Source organism: Brassica napus, chromosome C2, assembly GCF_020379485.1.
Source record: "Brassica napus cultivar Da-Ae chromosome C2, Da-Ae, whole genome shotgun sequence".
In the NCBI taxonomy this organism is placed as follows: Eukaryota; Viridiplantae; Streptophyta; class Magnoliopsida; order Brassicales; family Brassicaceae; genus Brassica; species Brassica napus.
Window position 1 is genome coordinate 37,013,617 of NC_063445.1, and position 19,122 is coordinate 37,032,738.

The window sequence follows — 19,122 nt, forward strand, 5'->3', positions numbered from 1 at the left end:
TAAACTCGTCCTCTGGATTGAATCTCAAATATTACAATTACAACTGTTAACTTGCCAGTAGCAAGGATTCATTTTTAGTGTATCACTTAGCAATTCTATATTTTGGGCTAATCCTTCATGAATATCTGAACCCTAAATCTAACAAGAAAAACTACTCAGACATAGCTAAGCAATTCATAACAAATAGATATGAAAACTGCATAAAATAGAATAGAGTATAAAAACTAGAATTCCAGTCAGAAATCTCTGAAGGAGTTATTAGATCTTCTCTCAAAACCTAAAACTCTAAGTATTATGCTGTATGAAAGTAAGAAAGCGTGTGTTGCCTAGAACAATGGAAGAGCACATAAATATTAGGTTAAAACTCCTCAGGGGTTAACTGGTAATTCTTGTGGGACTTGGCCTTAAAGTCGGCTGGAACCATTCCGACCTCTGCGCGCTTCGCCGTCGATTGACAACACAGAGTGTGTGTCGATCGATTATTGCTTTCGCATCGATTGATAGTCATGGTCGATGGTCAACTACGGGTCTTTATCATTTTATCTCCAAAATGCACCAAAATCACGATTTTCCTCCAAATCACTCCAAAACCTGAAAACATACTAAAAGGACTACAAAAAAACTATAAAGTATTTAAAAACACCTATATACCATGGCTGAAAATGAGTAAAATCCATGGTATATCAACACCCCCAGACTTACTATTTTGTTTGTCCTCAAGAAATACAGCGAGTAGTCTCTTTGAAAGGTGTTTTTGAAACATCATGGACTCACATAATTTAAGAATTCACTATCATCACCTCAACAATATTCCAACCACATCAAATAAATCTCAACTTTTAGAAATACTTTATATGCAATATCCTAGTTTAGCAACCAATTCCATTCATCCAACATCTTAGCAAATCATGTCTGACTAATCCCTCTACTGACCTCATTTAGTACATGTAATTAAAAGATGTAGGTTTTACCTTGGGAGTATCGATCACTGAACACATTGAATCAACTCAGGCAAGTATCTGAACACACATGTATTCTTATCCAGTTCCTTTCCTCCCTCTCTTCTCTCTTCTTCTCAGTCAATGTCTCCCCGGCAACGGCGCCAAATTTGATCACTCAAATTACCTTAAGGAGTAATTTACTCTCTCAAATAAGATGTTCAGTTGTAATACTTAGGGATCAAATTCACATGGAGCTAAGGCACACAATAGATCTATCTAATTATGTAGTTAAGCTAGGCAAATAGGTTTTAAAGCAGTAAATAGCAGGGGTGAACAAGTAATTGTTCGATTGATTGATTTGGGGTTTTAAGATAGATATGGGAAACGTTAGACTTAGGTTTCTATTCAAATAATCAAGATTATAGATATATAAATTACTAAGCATATATGTATATTCTAGAACTCAAACAATAAGAACAGTCGATCAACTTTCGTATATTTAGACTATCTATCGCCAGATCTAGGACCTCAGCTGTCGCTGTTGGTGCTGAGAAAGTGCCGATCGATTCCAACAACGGGGTGTCGATCGATACACCTTTCAGTCTGTCGATCGATACACCTTTAAGTCTGTCGATCGATGAAACTAGTGAGTTGTCCATCAATGAACCTTCCAGGGAGTGTTATCACAACTGGTTTGATGTGTTCACTAGGTTTAACTAAATCAGCTTCCGCATGTTTCTAGCAATCCTAGCACAATCTAAACTAATCAGACAGAGAATCAAACTTCCGCTTGTGCCCTACTATCTAAAGACAAGGTCCTAGTTAGCTACTCTAGAACACATGCATTAAGAACAATTTAGTAGATTAATATTCCTGACACTTAGCAATTCTATATTTTGGGCTAATCCCTTATGAATATATGAACCCTAAATCTAACAAAAAGAACTACTCAAACATAGCTAAGGAATTCATAACAAAGAGATATGAAAACTGCATAAAATAGAATAGAGTAGAAAAACTAGAGTTCTAATCAAAAATCTCTGAAGAAGTTATTGGTTCTTCTCTCCAAACCTAAACCTCTAAGTATTCTGCTGTATCAAAGTAAGAAAGCGTGTGTTGCCTAGAACAATGGTAGAGCACATAAATATTAGGTTAAAACTTGTTAGGGGTAATCTTGTAATTTTTGTGGGACTTGGGCTTAAAGTAGGCTATAACCATTCTGGCCTCTGCGCGCTTTGCCGTGGATCGACAACACTGAGTGTGTGTCGATCGATTATTGCCTTCTCCCATCGATCGATAGTCATGGTCGATGGTCAGCTACGGTCTTTATCATTTTATCTCTAAAATGTACCAAAATCACCAATTTCCTCCAAATCACTCCAAAACCTGAAAACATACTAAAAAGACTCCAAACAACTATAAAGTATTTAAAAACACCTATATACCACGGCTAAAAATGGGTAAAATCCATGGTATATCAATATTTGATAATGTATAGATTTTGAGTCATAATTTATGTGCCTTTGTCATTTACCTGTGTTTACTCATCTAACTAAAGTTTACACCATGTACATGTAAGAAACTAAAGCTTGATTAATATTTACACCATGTACATGTTTCTCGTTTCACACAGTTCATCAACTATTGTTGTGCAGCAATTTCTTCCATGGATTCACATATTGCTCGATTCATATATTCATGTAAATATGGATCGTTTTGCTCGATTCATATATTCCTGTAAATATGGACTGTTTTAATATTGATTGCATTGAACATGAATACTGCTATCAATTTTCTTAAACCAAACACAGTAAGCATTTAGAAAAGATGAAGATAGTGTATAATTAATATAAAAATTGGATTTAAAAAGTCATAAATATTTGTATCATAATTTACTGGTAACAAAATATTGTGTATATTCATTTACCAAAAATAATTAATATCCTACATTGAAAATTCCAATAACAATAAACCAGAAATATCGTGATTATAACCATAATAAAACAAACTAAAAATTTTAAAGTAAATAAAATCTGTTCAAATCTAACACAAATATTGTAAAGCATATATATGCAAATATCGTTAAACAATACCTTCTTATCTACGCCAATATCGTTTACCACTTTACCCAAGAATATTCTAAAAATCACGTGATTCCATGCCTTTAAAAAGATTAAACCAGTTGCTCAAAAAAAAAAAGATAAAACCTAAAATTATTGTTAAAAGGAAAATAGGTTCTATATATTTTTCCGTGTTTTCTATTTACATTCAAAGCAACAATACCCTAAATCTAGGAAGCGTCTCATCTATAATAACCAAGTCTCATTGATACACTAAAAATGAATCCTTGCTACTGTCAAGTTAACAGTGGTAATTGTAATATTTGAGATTCAATCCAGAGAACCAGTTTACTCTTTACTCTTATGAGTTCAATAATAAGCTGATAAACAAATGGGGTTTTGAGAATTAATTGTGATGCAAGTAACTAGAATACCTAGATGGTTCAAATTCGATTTAAATGAAGCCGGCTTAGGGTTATTAATCGGGTGTTGGTGTAGCCCTGGATAGGACTGTCTCTCCCTGGATCACTTGAAGGGGGCGTGGGTGGATGAAAGGTGATGGATATGGTCTTCTCCTTAGAGCTATGGGATGCTATAAAGATGTTTTTTTCTGCTCCACAGACACAGGATCACCCTGCTTAGTGTCTAGGATGGATCACAGATATAATCCTTGCAAACAGAGAATCAAAGACTCGATCTGTATCAAGGTTTGTGGATTGATGTGGGACACAAGAGAGATGGCTCGCCTCCTGATACTCCAAGGCTGATGGGGGATCGCTTAGGGGAACTTCTTCGCCCTCTGCGATAGTGGAGTCAGCAAGGTAATGCTTTAAGCGCTGCCCGTTCACTACAAACTCGTCTCCTTTTCTGTCCAGTAACACAACAACTCCGTAGGGTCGAACTTCCTTAACAGTGAAGGGTCTGGACCATCTAGACTTCAGCTTGCCTGGGAACAACCTCAACCTTGATTTGAAAAGCAAGACCTTATCGTTTGGTTCGAAATGTCTGGCAATGATGCGCTTGTCATGGTAGGCCTTGGTCTTCTCCTTGTAAATTTTGGAGCTTTCATAGGCTAGGTGCCTTATCTCTACCAGCTCATGGATTTGGATCATGCGTCTCTCGGTGGCTGGCTTGATGTCGAAATTCAGTAACTTGACTGCCCATGCAGCTTTGTATTCTAGCTCGACAGGGAGATGACATGCTTTACCGTAGACAAGGTGATAGGGAGTTGTTCCCAGCGGCGTTTTGTAGGCTGTTCTGTAGGCCCATAATGCATCGTCCAGCTTAAGTGACCAATCCTTTCGTGAAATGTTGACAGTTTTCTGGAGAATGCTCTTGATCTCCCTATTGGAAACCTCAACCTGTCCACTCGTCTGCGGATGATAAGCGGTTGCCACCTTATGATTCACTCCATTCTTTTTCAAGAGGCTCTGAATGCCTTGTTGATGAAGTGTGTTCCACCATCGCTAATGACGACTCGAGGCACTCCAAACCTCGGAAAGATGATGGAGCTGAACATCTTAGTCGCCACTTTTGCATCATTAGTAGGGCTTGCTATCGCTTCTACCCACTTAGATACATAGTCAACGGCGACGAGGATGTACTCGTTCTTGAAGGACGAAGGGAATGGTCCCATGAAATTGACTCCCCAACAGTCGAACACCTCAACCTTTAAAATGTAATTCTGAGGCATCTCATTCCTCTTGCTGATGTTCCCAAGTCGTTGGCATGCATCGCACCTGGCTATGTAGGCTTGAGCATCCTTGAACATAGTTGGCCACCAGAAACCTGCTTGAAGGATTTTGGAAACCGTTTTGAATGTAGCGAAGTGGCTTGCGTAAGGTGAACCATGGCAGTGATGTAGGATTCCTGGAATATCTGCCTCTGGAACACATCTTCTGAACAAGCCATCCTTGCCATGCCTGTACAAAAATGGTTCATCCCAAACATAATGCCTCGCCTCCCTTAAAAAATTCCTCTTGTCGTTTCCAGTGAACTTAAGGGGTTGCTTTTCAGCAGCAAGAAAATTCGCAATCTCAGCAAACCACAGGAGGTGAGAGTACTGCTTTTGGATTACGGCGACTGGATGTTCCGCGACGTGATAACAATCGGATCTCCTTCCCAGAGGTTGTTCCGCGATGCTAGAGCAGTCAGTTGTGATTCGCAGAGGTTGTTCTGCGAAACGCAGACCAATCGCATTGACGTGTTCCACTGGGTGTTCTTCATCAAGAGTTGTGTCGTCATCAATCTTCATTCTGGACAGATGGTCTGCAACCCCATTCTCGACTCCTCTCTTATCCTTTATCTCAAGATCGAATTCTTGGAGGAGAAGAATCCACCTTAACAACCTTGATTTCGCATCTTTCTTTGTGAGCAGATACTTAAGAGCAGCATGGTCTGTGTGCACAATCACCTTAGATCCCACCAGGTAGGATTTGAACTTCTCGAATGCAAAAACAATAGCCATGAGTTCTTTCTCTGTTGTGGCGTATCTGCACTGAGCTTCATCCATTGTTTTGCTCGCGTAATAGATCACATGAAGTTTCTTATCCTTGCGCTGCCCAAGTATTGCTCCAACTGCAAAGTCGCTTGCATCAGTCATGATTTCGAAAGGGAGATCCCAGTCTGGCGGTTGCACAACAGGTGCGCTGACTAGAGCTCCTTTGACGGTGTGGAACGCACCTAGACACTCACTGTCGAAATCGAACTTGATCTCCTTGCACAGCAGTCTGGTGAGTTGTCTCGCTATCCTTGAGAAGTCCTGGATAAACCGTCTGTAAAACCCAGCGTGACCCAAGAAACTCCTGATATCTTTCACATTTGTTCGTGGTTTCAAACTCATCATCACCTCGATCTTTGCCTTATCCACCTCAATTACTTTCTTGGAGATCTTGTGCTCCACAACAATCCCATCTGTGACCATGAAGTGGCACTTCTCCCAGTTGAGCACGAGATGTTTCTCCTCACACCTTTTTAGTACCCTGCACAAGTTTGACAAAAAGACATTAAACGAGCTTCCATAGACGCTGAAATCGTCCATGAAAACTTCCATAATGTCTTCGATCAGGTCAGTAAAGATTGACATCATGCAACGCTGAAATGTTGCTGGCGCATTGCACAGGCCGAATGGCATTCTCCTGTAAGCGTACGTTCCAAAGGGGTCGGTGAACATCGTCTTCTCCTGATCGTCTGGATGGATAGGGATCAGAAAGAAACCTGAATAACCATCTAAAAAGCAGTAATATGGGTGGTTAGCCAATCTCTCAAGCATTTGGTCGATAAAAGGGAGTGGGAAGTGATCCTTTCTAGTTGCTGCATTTAATTTCCTGAAATCAATGCACATGCGATATCATGTCATTGTCCTAGTAGGGATCAATTCATTTTTTTCATTTGTGATAACAGTGATCCCACCTTTCTTAGGTACTACATGAACAGGGCTGACCCATTTACTATCAGATATGGCATAGATTACACCTGCTTCAAGAAGTTTCATAATCTCTTTCTTATCGACATCTTTTTGATTCGGGTTTAACCTCCTCTGATGTTCGACATAATTCATTGATTCATCTTCTAGGTGTATTCTATGCATGCATAAATCAGGTGAAATGCCAGGTATGTCCGCTAGCGAATATCCTAATGCCTTACGATATTTCTTAAGCTCACACAAAAGCAATGCAGTTTCCACATTATTTAGCTCAGCATTGACAATGACAGGATATGTGGAATTCGGACCTAAGAAAGCATACCTGAGCCCCTTGGGAAGGGGTTTTAGCTCAACCTTGAGAGCTTTAAGCTCGCTCCAGGGATCCTCTGGTTGGTTCAAAAGAACAGGCGAGTTCGGTGTAGGGGTCGCTCTAGTTGGAGTGGTTTCGACCCTGTTGCTCTCCTCCTCCAGACTTAAACTTGCTACCATTCTTCCCATACTCCTTGCGGAGTCAAGTATCTTGGCATACCCATCTGCATCAATGTTCACGACACTCTGTTTGGCCTCGGCTCGCACTAGTGCAAGCTCCAGTGGGTCTTCGGTAAGAATCTCCTCGATCATTCCTTCTCGAGGTTAGAGCGGATCAAAGGTCTGCCCATCCAACATCGGCTTCTTTAGCAACTCATCCATCTCGAACTGCATAACTATGTCTCCAAGATTCAAATCAATCTGCCCCTGTCGCACATCAATGATGGCTCCAACAGTACATAAGAATGGTCTTCCCAAGATGAGAGGATCTTTAGACTCTTCTTTCAGTTCTAAAACAACGAAGTCTGCTGGAACATAGGTGTTCCCGACGTTTACTTGGAGATCCTCTAGAATACCAACCAGAGATTTGACTTATCTATCTGCGAATACTAATGACATCTTAGTTGGTTTGAAATGCGTGCATCCTAGACGTCGAGCCACATAGTAACGCATGAGATTCACGCTGGACCCAAGGTCAACCAAGGAGCATGCAAAAACTGTCTTTCCAATCTGGATTGAGAGGACAAATTTGCCGGGGTCTCCTCGCTTCTTTATCTGCCTGTTCTGAAGCACTGCGCTGCACTCCTTGGAAACCGTCATGAACTCGCTCTCCTCTGATATTTTTCCTGAGATCAATCCCTTCATAAAGCTGCGCATGGAGGGCATCTTCTGGATTGCATCCATCATGGGGAGTCGCACGGTTAGGTCCTCCAGCATCTTCCTGCACTTCATTTCCTCTTTGTCCTTACAAGTGGTCCTTATTGGAACAGGGTAAGGGACCTTAGGAATGTATTCGCGAGGAGGAACAGCCTCTGGGATCGGGCGCACCGCTTCAGCTGGTTGTTCTGGCCCTAGCGAACTTGTTTCAAGTGCTGGTTCTGTATTCCTCTCATCTGCCTGATCGGCTGGCAGTTGTTCCGTTTCTTTTTGCTTCCCTTTCTCAGCCGCGGTGAACCTCCTCTTTTTTGGCACGGAAAGTTGTTTCCCGCTCCTTAGCTGAACCGCATTGCACTCCTTGGGGTTTTTGTCTGTTTTACCAGGTAGAGTACCTTGCTGCCTCTTGACACTCTCGGCAGTCTGAGCTATCTGAATGTCCATATGTCTCATATGGCTTGCGATATTATCGTACTTGGTGCTCAAATCTCCGAACATATGGTTCATTCTGGTTTGATCTCGGTAGTGACCTGGTTCAGAGCTTTCCCTTGGAGCTGTTGTCCTTGGAGGAGTTGCTGCAACATGGTTTTAGTTTCATCTTGCGAAACAGCGACAGGGGTGGAAGTAGCGACCTGATTGTTCTGGTGGTCCTGCATCTGAGGTTGATTGTTTTGTGGTTGGCTTAGAACATAGGTTCGGGGTTGATAGTTCTTCTGATACCCCGCATACTGACCTTGGTTGCTCTGCGCTGGATCAACTGGTTTGTCCTGCTTAGGCTAGAAAAGCTTTGGATTGTTCCTTACGTTAGGGTTTGGGTGGTAATTCTTCAGCCGCCACCCTTGCCCATTTACGTAGCTCACTTCCTGCTGATCGTCTCCTGCTTGTTCAGCTTCAAACGCCTTGTCGCCTGCACTCTTCTCAGGAGTTGCTTCTTCCACTATGAAAACCCGGCTCTGGTTTCCCTTAAGCAGTTGGTCCACCTTTGCCGCTAGGTCATCTATACTGTTCACACTTTTGGAGCGATCATGCTCCTTGTTCTTATTGAGTGAACTCGAAGCCATGTTCTCAATCAGCACGAACGCAGCAGGTGAGGTTTGAGTCATGAAGTCTCTGTTACTAGAGGAATCAAGGGTGTTCCGGAACTCATAGCTCACTCCTTCTTAGAACACCTCCAATATGTAATCGTCATCAAACCCATGGTGTGGGCACTCTCTCTGGTACTCTTTGTACCTTTCCCAAGCTTCATGAAAAGGTTCATCTGATTTCTGCTTGAATTTGGAGATTCTATGCCTCAGAGCCGCAGTTTTGGACTTGGTGTAGAAGTGGCTCAGGAATGCTGATCGAACCTGGTCCCATGAGGTTAGAGAACCGGTTGAGAAAGATTGCAGCGAACGAGAAGCTTTCCCTTCGAGAGAGAATGGGAACATCGTGCATTTGACATAATCTGGTGGCACTCCATTAGAGCAAGAAAAATTGCAAATCCTCTCAAAGGCCTCTATGTGGTCCATTGGTATGTCTGAAGTGAGGCCGCTGAACGTGCTCTTCTGTACCAGACCTATCAGTGCAGGTTTGATCTCATAATCATGTCGAGTACAGGGTGGAGGGTTGATGGGAGAGCGGTTTGTAGCGAAGTTCTGCAGAAGGTTTCGCTCCCCAATAAGAGCACCACGCTCCTCTCGCGCGGCGTTCTCGGCTGCTTGTTCCTGAGCAGCTTGTTGTTGATTTTGGATGGTTTGCTGCATCTGCTGTTGCTGATTCTGCATTTGTTGTTGAATGAGTGCCAATGCAGCAGTGAGGTCATCCATATTGTCGTGATCACACATGTTGGTGTCGGTTGTTCTTGGCTGTTGGCGGTTCTGTCTTTCTAATCTTGCGAGTTCGTCGTTGGTCAGTTGATGTTGTGGTCCTTGTGCGTTGCTCCGAGTATGTCTACTGGTCATGCACTTGGATCATCTGTTCCAACAATGAAGTAGAGCAAGTTAGATATCTCAGACTAAATATTAAACTGAAAAATAAAGGTAAAAGCTTAGTCCCCGTCGCAACGGCGCCAAAACTTGATACACTAAAAATGAATCCTTGCTACTGTCAAGTTAACATTGGTAATTGTAATATTTGAGATTCAATCCAGAAGACCAGTTTACTCTTTACTTTTATAAATTCAATAATAAGCTGAGAAACAAGTGGGGTTTTGAAAATTAATTGTGACGCAAATAACTAGAATACCTAGATGGTTCAAATTCGATTTAAATGAAGCCGGCTTAGGGTTATTAATTGGATGTCAATGCAAAACTGAACAACTATTCAAGTGCAATGAGGTGCAGTCTAGAACTCAGATCACTCGGCTAGAACAATCCACTATCGTGGTCTTGCTCCCTTTGCAGATCGGTCTTGAATCCTAAGTTCTCACTTGGAACAAGACGCGATAACAAGCCTTAGAGACAAGATCTGATTAGTTCACTTAATACCCTAATATCTACTCTCGCTGATTAGGGATACAAAGCTCATTCAATATATGTTAATTTATCTCCTAAGCGGTTAGCTAGGTGATTAAATCAGAAATCGAACAATAAGTGATCAATTCAATGTAAGCAGTAAGAACAATATGAATGAAGAACAGTTAAGATCACTTATTTGTGTTCAGTTCATGCGGCTATCACCCTACAACCCTAAGCAAGCTTAGCCTACTACTCAATCATAAAGCAGGGTGACACAGACATGGTTTCTGAATAATACTGCATATAAAATAAAGTAGAAAGACAAGGGTTCAGGATGATCTTCTCGTGAGGATGAAGCCTTCTCCCTTACAAGTTGCTTAATCCAAAGAAAAATAGTTCTAGGTCTCTTACAAAAACTAGCGTAAGAAAAAGAAATGATAGCATAGGCCTTTTTATAAGGAGGCGCTGGTGGTAAAGAGATAAGAGAGGGTGGAATCTAGGGCAAACTTCCGGAATAGGAAGTTTCCTTAATGATCGGGAACAGTCAGACGCTTGTTCTCTTCGGGAACAACCTTCGGGTTGTTCTAGATGGCTGTTCCACATCGTATCCTTCAAAACGACATCTGACTTCCTGAATCTCTCTTCTTTGCTCTTTCACCTGCTCCAAACCTGGAATGATAGCAATTAAACACGAATTAGGACTGAGAATTAGCTCAAAGCACACATATAATGGTATTAAAAACACCTTATATCACTCATCTATAATAACCTAGCGTAATTCGCTTTAACCACAATCACAAATAAGTAAAGTGTAAAAAGAAAAGAAAAAACTTTTACTCACTTTTACTCAAGACAACCAGTGTTATTTTTTTAATCTTGCATAATGCTTTTAGTGTTCTCTTGTGTATAATGTTTTTACAGATTCCCGAATGGCAGTATAAACTTCCTTAATTTTCCAAGGGTTCACAAGAACTTCTCCAGCGCCAAGCTCGATCCAATGTAAAAATTACAAAGAATCGATCTCACCACGCCAAGAGCTTACAAGTAAAAACAGCTCAATAACGATGATAAGATTTAGCTCACAAACTCTCACAGAAAGACTCAAGAAAAGTTCACTCCAAAATATCTGATGATAAGAAAATGATTCCTCCCTCTCTCTTTATTTTTCTTCTCTTCGTTTCTGTAACAAACTCCAACCGAATTTTCAACAACTCCAATCTCCACTCTACACGTGTCCTTGTCTATACTCCTTTCATTAGTTAATATGTGTCTTCTTCTTTTCCTATATTAAATCCTCCCCAACGAAAGAACTTTGACCTCAAGGTTCAAAAGCAGAAAACTTCTTCTACAAGTCAAAAAGAAACTCCCAAGTTGCCTCTTCCTCTCCCAAATTCATCCATTTGACTAAAACTTTGGTTGCAGCTCTACCCTGCCTCTTAACCATTTTCCTCTCCAATATCCTTTCCGGTTGTTTCTGTAACACATCTGAGATAACCGTTGGCAAATGATGAGTAGTATGAACATTTCCCACCAAAACCTTCAGTTGAGAAACATGGAAGACCGGATGAATTAAAGACGTTGGAGGTAACTCAAGTTTGTAAGCAACTGCTCCACAACGATCCAATATTTTATAAGGGCCATAAAACTTCGAAGCCAGCTTGTAATTAGATCTCATCACAGCTGACTGTTGTCGATAAGGCTGCAGCTTCACATAAACATAGTAGCCAATCTCAAAACTTCTCTCTATTCTATGTAAATTTGCATTCTGTTTTATGCGATGTTGAGCTCGCAACAGATGAAACTGTAACAACAAGATCATATCTTCGCGTTCCTGTAGAGACTTAGCAACAACTGCGACTTTTGATTCACCTGGAAGGTAAGGTAAATGCAAAGGGGGAGGTCAACCATACACTGCCTCAAACAGAGTTATCTGTGTGGCTGTGTGAAAGATTGTATTGTACCAAAAATCAGCCAGAGGCAGCCATTTGCTCCATAGGTGTGGTCTCTCACTCGTCATACAACGCAAGTAACTTTCCAAGCAGCGATTAACCACTTCTGTTTGGCCATCGCTCTGAGGATGATATTCTGAAGAGTAGTTAAGAGACATGCTTTGTAAGACAAATAATTCTCTCCAAAAGTCACTGAGAAAGATGGTGTCTCTGTCACTCACAATGGACTGAGGAAATCCATGCAACTTGTAAACTGTATCAAGGAAAGCTTGAGTAACAGAAGCCGCCGTATATGGATGACTCAATGCCATAAAGTGAGCAGCCTTACTCAGCCTATCAACGACCACAAGGATGACAGTCTTGCCGAAAGGGTTAGGAAGTCCATCAATGAAGTCCATTGAAATATCAGACCAGACAGCAGTCGGTATTGGCAGTGGCTGTTCCAAACCAGGTGATGCCACAGTCTCATATTTGCACTGTTGACAGACAGAGCAACTTTGGATATAGCTCTGAATGTCCTTATTCATATACCCTTCCAGTAAAAAAGACTTTTAACTCTTTGATGTGTAGCATCATTTGATCTCTGTCATCAAATCACACTCGAAAACTGACAATGCCATGCTCAGAACCTCAGAACCCTCCACTCGAGATAAAGCATCCGCAGCAAGGTTATCTTTACCCTGCCGATACTGAATTTTGTAATCCAACTCTAGTAACTTCGGTAACCATTGTTGCTGGATAGGAGTGTTGAGGCACTGCTCCAACAAGTATTTCAGACTTCGTTGATCAGTGCGGATAATGAAATGACCGTGAAGAAAATAATGTCTCCATTTCTGCACTGCAAACACCACAGCTAACAATTCCTTCTCATAAATGGAAAGATGAACTTGCTTTCCTTTCAAATGCCTGCTTATGTAAGCTATAGGATGCCCCTTCTGCATTAACACGGCACCGATACCGCTCCCACAAGCATCAGTCTCCACCACAAATTGTATGTTGAAGTCTGGTAAAGCAAGAACTGGTGCTTCACACAACGCTATCTTCAATACATCATACACAGAATGTGCTTCTTCGGACCAGCAAAACGAATCTTTCTTCGTTAAGACTGTCAAAGGTCTTGCAATTCCTCCAAATACTTTCACAAATTTTTGATAATATCCTGCCAAGCCCAAAAAACCTCTCAATTGTTTCAAACTTGTAGGTTGAGGCCATTCTTTAACTGTTTTGACCTTGTTAGGATCAGTGGAAACGCCCTTAGCTGCAATAAAATGGCCAAGATATTCAACCCTTGTTGTAGCAAAGTCACACTTGCTCCTCTTTGCGTACAAGTTGTTCTGTCTCATCACTTCAAACACCTGACTGAGATGCTGAATATGCTTCCACAGAAGCACTATAGATCAAGATATCATCGGAAAAAATAAGCACAAACTTCCTCAGGAATGGCTTAAAGACTGTGTTAATCAGGTTTTCGAATATGGCTGGAGCATTTGTGAGACCAAACGGCATCACAAGATACTCATAATGACCACTATGAGTTTTAAAGGCAGTCTTGTGAATGTCTTCTAAGTTCATCCTCTGATGATAACCAGCTCGCAGATCGATTTTAGAGTAGACTGAAGATCCTCCCAATTCATCCATCAAGTCTTCAATAAGTGGAATCGGAAAACGATCTTTAATTGTTATGCTGTTGAGGTTTATATAATCAACACACAACCTCCACGAATTGTCTTTCTTCTTTACAATTACCACAGATGAAGCATAAGGACTTGAGCTTGATTGAATTGTTCCTGCATCCAACAGACTTTGAACCATCTTATCAATCTCTGTTTCTGGTATAAAGCATATCTGTATGGACGCTGGTTAACCGGATTAGAGCCTTCCAAAAGAGGAATCTTGTGGTCATGACCATCTCTGTTTGGAGGAAGATCTTTCGGTTCCTCAAACAAATCCTCATACTTCTGCAACAATTCTTCCAAACCAGGACAACTCTGTCTCTCACAACCCGTACTCAAAGTATAAAGTTCTGGTACTTCCTCATTCTCATCTTTCCTTTGCACACAAATCATAGAGATGTTAGCAGTGTCTTCACTCAACTTCATCTTATCTGCTTGAACCTCCTTAACACCCGTATCCTTGATTCCATGTAACACCACACGCTTGTTGTGGTAACGAAATTGCATTTCTAGTTGCAGAAAATCCCAAGTAATGGGCCCCAAAAGAGACAACCATTGGACACCAAGAACCACATCACAATTGCCCAAGGGAATGAGCATCATATCCTGCTCAAATGTAGCATTCTGATAAGTCCACTGGAACTTATCAACTCGACCTCTTACTGTGAGTTTTCCTCTATCTGCAACTGTAACTCTCTTCATCTTTGGTGGTTGAATGTCACAGTCTAACTTCTTGGCAATCTCAGGGTCCATAAAGTTATGTGTAGACCCCGAGTCGATGAGAATATACAGAACTCTCTTGTAATGAACCCCACGAACTTTCATGGTTCTGTAATTCTCGGTGATACCGACTACTGCACTGACTGATATGTGAGCAACATCGCCCTCAGCAGCTTCCTTGTACCGCCATCTTCTGCATCAAAAAACTCCTCATTATCATCTACCTCCAGAGTATAAAGTTGCGTTTTTTTATGTTTCAAATAATGCCCTGGAGTGTACTTCTCATCACAGTAGTAACACAACCCTTTCGACCTTCTATCACTCATCTCCTCCTGAGAAAGGAACTTCTTTGGTTGTCCCATCACTTCGTTTGACTTAACAACACCTCCTGTATCGAGCTTCTTCGCTTCATACGGTTTTGGTAAAAAACCTTTCGCTGTATTAGTGTTGATACTAACCTTCCAGCTCTGAGAAGTCTTGCGTGGATGTGCTGTTTCGTATATATTCCCAACACTAAACACTCTCGCACAGACTTTAGTTGAAACATCCTGATACGCATCTGTGTATCAGTGTTCAACCCCGCAAGGTAAGCACTCACCAAGTACCTCTCACTCATCTTCACTCTAGTGCGAATCAGCTCAAATTTAGGATGATAATCGCTGATTCCTGCAGTTTCTTGCAACCTTTTTAAAACTGCAATAGGATCATCCAGTACATCCTCAAATCGCTCCTTCAATAACACTTTGTATTGATTCCAATCTTCAATCACATAAGCATCTTGTTCAGATTGAGCTAATGACTGATGCCAAGCGGCATCCATTTGATCAAAATGAATCGACGCCAAACGAACGCGTAATTCCACCGGTGTGTTATCAATACCAAAGAACTCTTCAACCTTAAACAACCATTCCTTCACGTTCTCACCGTTGAATCTTGGAAAATCAACCTTCGCCAATCGCGTCATGCCAGCGTAGGTAGATGGAATACCTTGCCGGTGATGACGAAAATGCTCCGCCATGTGATTCGCGCTCGTCGCAGCATTCATCGGATTGTTGTTCGTCATTAATTTGAACGCCTCGATCATCTCGTGAACACTTTCATCAGTTCTCGCAGATCTCTCGTTTTACATCTCAATCGGTTTCTCCAACGCTTCAAAACGATTCGAAATCGCACCTTCTGTCTCACGCGCAGTCGTGTTCTTCAACTGAGCTTGAGTTCTCGTCTCCGCCATAGAATCCGAGGTTCGAATGGTCTCTGATACCTTTGATACAGTGAAATTCAATGATTCAATATATATTTCGTATTACTCGATCCAATGTAAGAATTACAAAGAATCGATCTCACCACGCCAAGAGCTTACAAGTAGAAATAGCTCAATAACGATGATAAGATTTAGCTCACAAACTCTCAGAGAACGACTCAAGAAAAGTTCACTCCAAAATATTTGATGATAAGAAAATGATTCCTCCCTCTCTCTTTATTCTTCTTCTCTTCGTTTCTGTAACAAACTCCAACCGAATCTTCAACAACTCCAATCTCTACTTTACACGTGTCCTCGTCTATACTCCTTTCATTAGTTAATACGTGTCCTCTTCTTTTCCTATATCAGTATATTAGATTCAAATATTAATTTCAGACAATAAAAAGAAGACAATTCATCAGAGCTATCAAAATAAGTTACCTCACTTAGAATAAGTTACCTCACTTTTCAGCTTTTTGGCAGGCACCAAACTCCGAACTCACAAGGTTCATTCCGTCTCTCACAGATGTTACAACTAATACGTTTGAAGAAACTATATAAGCTCATAAAGGTTAACACTAATGAACCGTATTAGAATATATGTAACTACATCTTAAATGTAACAAAAAAATCACATGTGATGGTGTAAAGTGTGCATAAATAGGTATCAGAAACTATAAAATATGACGAGTGGTGAGGATAAAAGAGAGAAGATAACAAACCAGGTGAATAACTGGAATGGAGGACACAGAACCAAAACGACAATGTCTTTATTAAGATGGAGACCTCACTTCGAACACACCAGATATAATATTTTTGTTCTTAAGCCCTGACAAGTACTGTATTCGAATAGGAAACTGAACCAGGTACCATTTTTTGTTGGAATGTTGAGACATATGTTATCTGTGTCGGAAACAAGATGTAACTGTATTGTAAGCCTGGGCATTAGGGTACCCGTTTGGGTTCGGGTCGGGTGTTTTGGATTTTCAGATTTTTGGAGGGAGAAGTACAGAACCTGTTCGGGTTATTTTATACTTCGGATCAGATTCTGGTTTTTAAGGTCCGGGTTCGGGTTATTTCGTGTATAACCGAACTGTGTAACAAATAATAAAAAAAATTCTATGTATCCTTGATTTGACCCTATGAGACCAGAAACAATACTGTTGAAATTAAAAGATTGAACAACTTAGTATAAGATTTATGATCTTTTTGATTTATTATTACGTTGGCGAACACGAGCCTGTATTTTTTTTCTTCGTGTAACTTCGATTTGTATTATCTTGAATAGAAAATAGTAAAGAATCCATCTATTCATAAATCAAAATCAAAGAGACATCAAAATCAAACAAGAATCAAACATGGATAATCATGAATGTTTGAGCTCATGCCTGTGTAAAGAGCAAAGAGAAAACAAATCGCAAATCCTACTTGTAATCAAACATAAATCAAAATTGCAAAGTATACTGATTCATACATGTAATCGATCATAAAATGAGTTTGAGTATGTATTGAACATATACATTGAAGAAGGAGAAGACGGAAAGATGAATGAGAATGGAAGTTGTAAGTTTATGGTTAGTAATATATATATATATATTCGGGTACTTCTGGTTCGGGTATCGGATATAACCAATGTGGTACGGATATTCGGACTGCTTGAATCCTAAACCTGTTTGGGTTTTTTTTAACTTCGGTTTGGTTTTCGGTTCGGATTTTTCGAGTTGGTTCGGGTTCGAGTCTCGGTTAATATGTCCACGCCTACTGTATTGTCAGATGATGATCGGAAGGAATAGAGCGCATTAACCAAAGGAAACACAGTTCAACATAATTGATAAGTGACACATATGAAGGATAAAATCAGAAACGTACATAGATTTGAACAAACAAACAAGCATATCTTTTAAATCAGAATGAACCCAGGTATTAGAAACAACGATCTCTGGTATTAAGAATATAAAGAAAATAGTCAAATATTCATCTCAAGTAAGAAGAAAAAGGCACATGTGTTGCTTCAGGACTTGATCGGAATTGATTGAATGTTAAAGAAATTTTATGGCAGAGCTCCATATAATCTACTTTGAAGATTTCATATCAAGATATAACATACTAGATCCGATATACAAAGTTTTTACTTAGTAAATCATATGAAAAAGAACATTAAAAAGTACAAAGGAAAAAGAGACTCTAACCTTAATTAATTAAGCCAACATACATGAAAGAGATCTGATAAGAGACAAGGAATCATCTCATAGTTTCGGTCTATGTTCGTAGGATTGGAAGATTGTGAAACACCTGTATTTTCCAAAATAAATAATAAAATTTTAATTTATTAATCCTCATAAATAGTCTACAGATTCCATAAATCAAATAACATAATAAATCACGAAAAATAAAGATAAAAGCACCAATACGATAGCAATCACTCATGCTCGTCAGTCTCACCTGAAAAGAAAAAAAAGGGGAGGGGTGAGTACATGAGAGTCACTCAGTGAGGTATGGGATGCTAAACCGCAAACCACAGACTCAGTACATAGCACTACGACTATGTAGGCCTAGCTCTAGCATGAAATAAACACGGTGTCTAGTACACTTCACCGAACAACAACGGTGTCTAGTACACTTCTCCGAACAACAATCAATGTGCTAATAGCACATAGCTACTCTCTGCACCACATATTTCGTCATAAGGATATATACATATACTCGAAGCGTCGCTAGTACAGTCTGTCTTTGTACCCCTGCCCACCGTTGCGTCGAATGCAAATGTCTCTGCACCACGCCCCACACAGTAGCGTCGAAGCTCAAACGTCTCTGAAATCACGCCCATACCACACCATATCGTCGAAGCTCAGACATCGCTAAACTCACGCCCTCTCACACAGTCAATACTCATAACTATGTATATACATATATATATATATATATAACAGTGCTCAGCATAAATAATTTCACACAACCGTTTAATTTTCTATTATCTGAATTTCGGTTTAACAATCAATCTTACAACACTAAAAAGGGAATATAATCAACATCTAGAGTGTCCACATCAGCATGTTTAATCAACCAATCAAATAAAAATTTAATGACATGTCATTCCTTTGAAAAAAATATTTAGATCATGTCATTAAAATATATGCAATTACTTTTTTTATTTTAATCTCTCGTTTTGCGAAAAAACTTTTGGTACCAAAACCAATTATCTTCCTCAGCTTGATGAATCGATTCGGTTTCTATCAAAAAAGTTCATATTATTTGACTTCTATTAAAGAGGGTTTTCTTCTGCAACGTCAGTCGAATCATAGAAAACGTTCTCTTTAGTTTTTTTGTTTTCATGTTCTTTCTATCTATTGTGGGGCCGCATCTCAGTCCAGTTTCGTCAATGGTGGGTGTTACATCTCTATATATTTATAGCCGTATCGAGATAATCTTATAATGGTTCCTATCAAATCTTATCTTCTCTTAAATCATTTTCTTTTCTGATTATGTTGCTCTTTTGAT

General features: G+C 40.1%; 2 protein-coding genes and 1 non-coding gene across 3 annotated transcripts; 1 reads left to right on the top strand and 2 right to left on the bottom strand.

The window, feature by feature from the left end:
- Positions 1 to 2,315: 2,315 nt before the first annotated feature.
- LOC125582371 lies at positions 2,316 to 7,046 on the bottom strand. The gene is made up of 4 exons (XM_048749040.1): positions 6,413 to 7,046; positions 4,440 to 6,313; positions 3,748 to 4,374; positions 2,316 to 2,327 (listed from the first exon to the last, which is right to left on the bottom strand). Exons 1-4 carry the CDS (start codon positions 7,044 to 7,046, stop codon positions 2,316 to 2,318), a joined length of 3,147 nt encoding a protein of 1,048 aa, XP_048604997.1.
- Positions 7,047 to 7,058: 12 nt separating this feature from the next.
- On the bottom strand, positions 7,059 to 8,114 carry LOC111203192. Its single transcript, XM_048749041.1, has 2 exons — positions 7,403 to 8,114; positions 7,059 to 7,300 (listed from the first exon to the last, which is right to left on the bottom strand). Exons 1-2 carry the CDS (start codon positions 8,112 to 8,114, stop codon positions 7,059 to 7,061), a joined length of 954 nt encoding a protein of 317 aa, XP_048604998.1.
- Positions 8,115 to 8,798: 684 nt separating this feature from the next.
- LOC125582751 lies at positions 8,799 to 8,905 on the top strand. Its single transcript, XR_007320205.1, has one exon. It is a non-coding gene; the product is annotated as a small nucleolar RNA R71 (small nucleolar RNA).
- Positions 8,906 to 19,122: the final 10,217 nt, after the last annotated feature.

Bases quoted from the DNA above. Each gene is read 5' to 3' on its own strand.
- LOC125582371 (XM_048749040.1), bottom strand. From the start codon at position 7,046: ATGATCGAGGAGATTCTTACCGAAGACCCACTGGAGCTTGCACTAGTG. The intron at 6,314-6,412 runs GTGGGATCACTG...AATTAAATGCAG, and splicing joins TCATGTAGTACCTAAGAAAG to CAACTAGAAAGGATCACTTC. The intron at 4,375-4,439 runs GCATTCAGAGCC...TATCATCCGCAG, and splicing joins GAACACACTTCATCAACAAG to ACGAGTGGACAGGTTGAGGT.
- LOC111203192 (XM_048749041.1), bottom strand. From the start codon at position 8,114: ATGAACCATATGTTCGGAGATTTGAGCACCAAGTACGATAATATCGCA. The intron at 7,301-7,402 runs GTTACTATGTGG...TTGGTATTCTAG, and splicing joins GTCCAGCGTGAATCTCATGC to AGGATCTCCAAGTAAACGTC.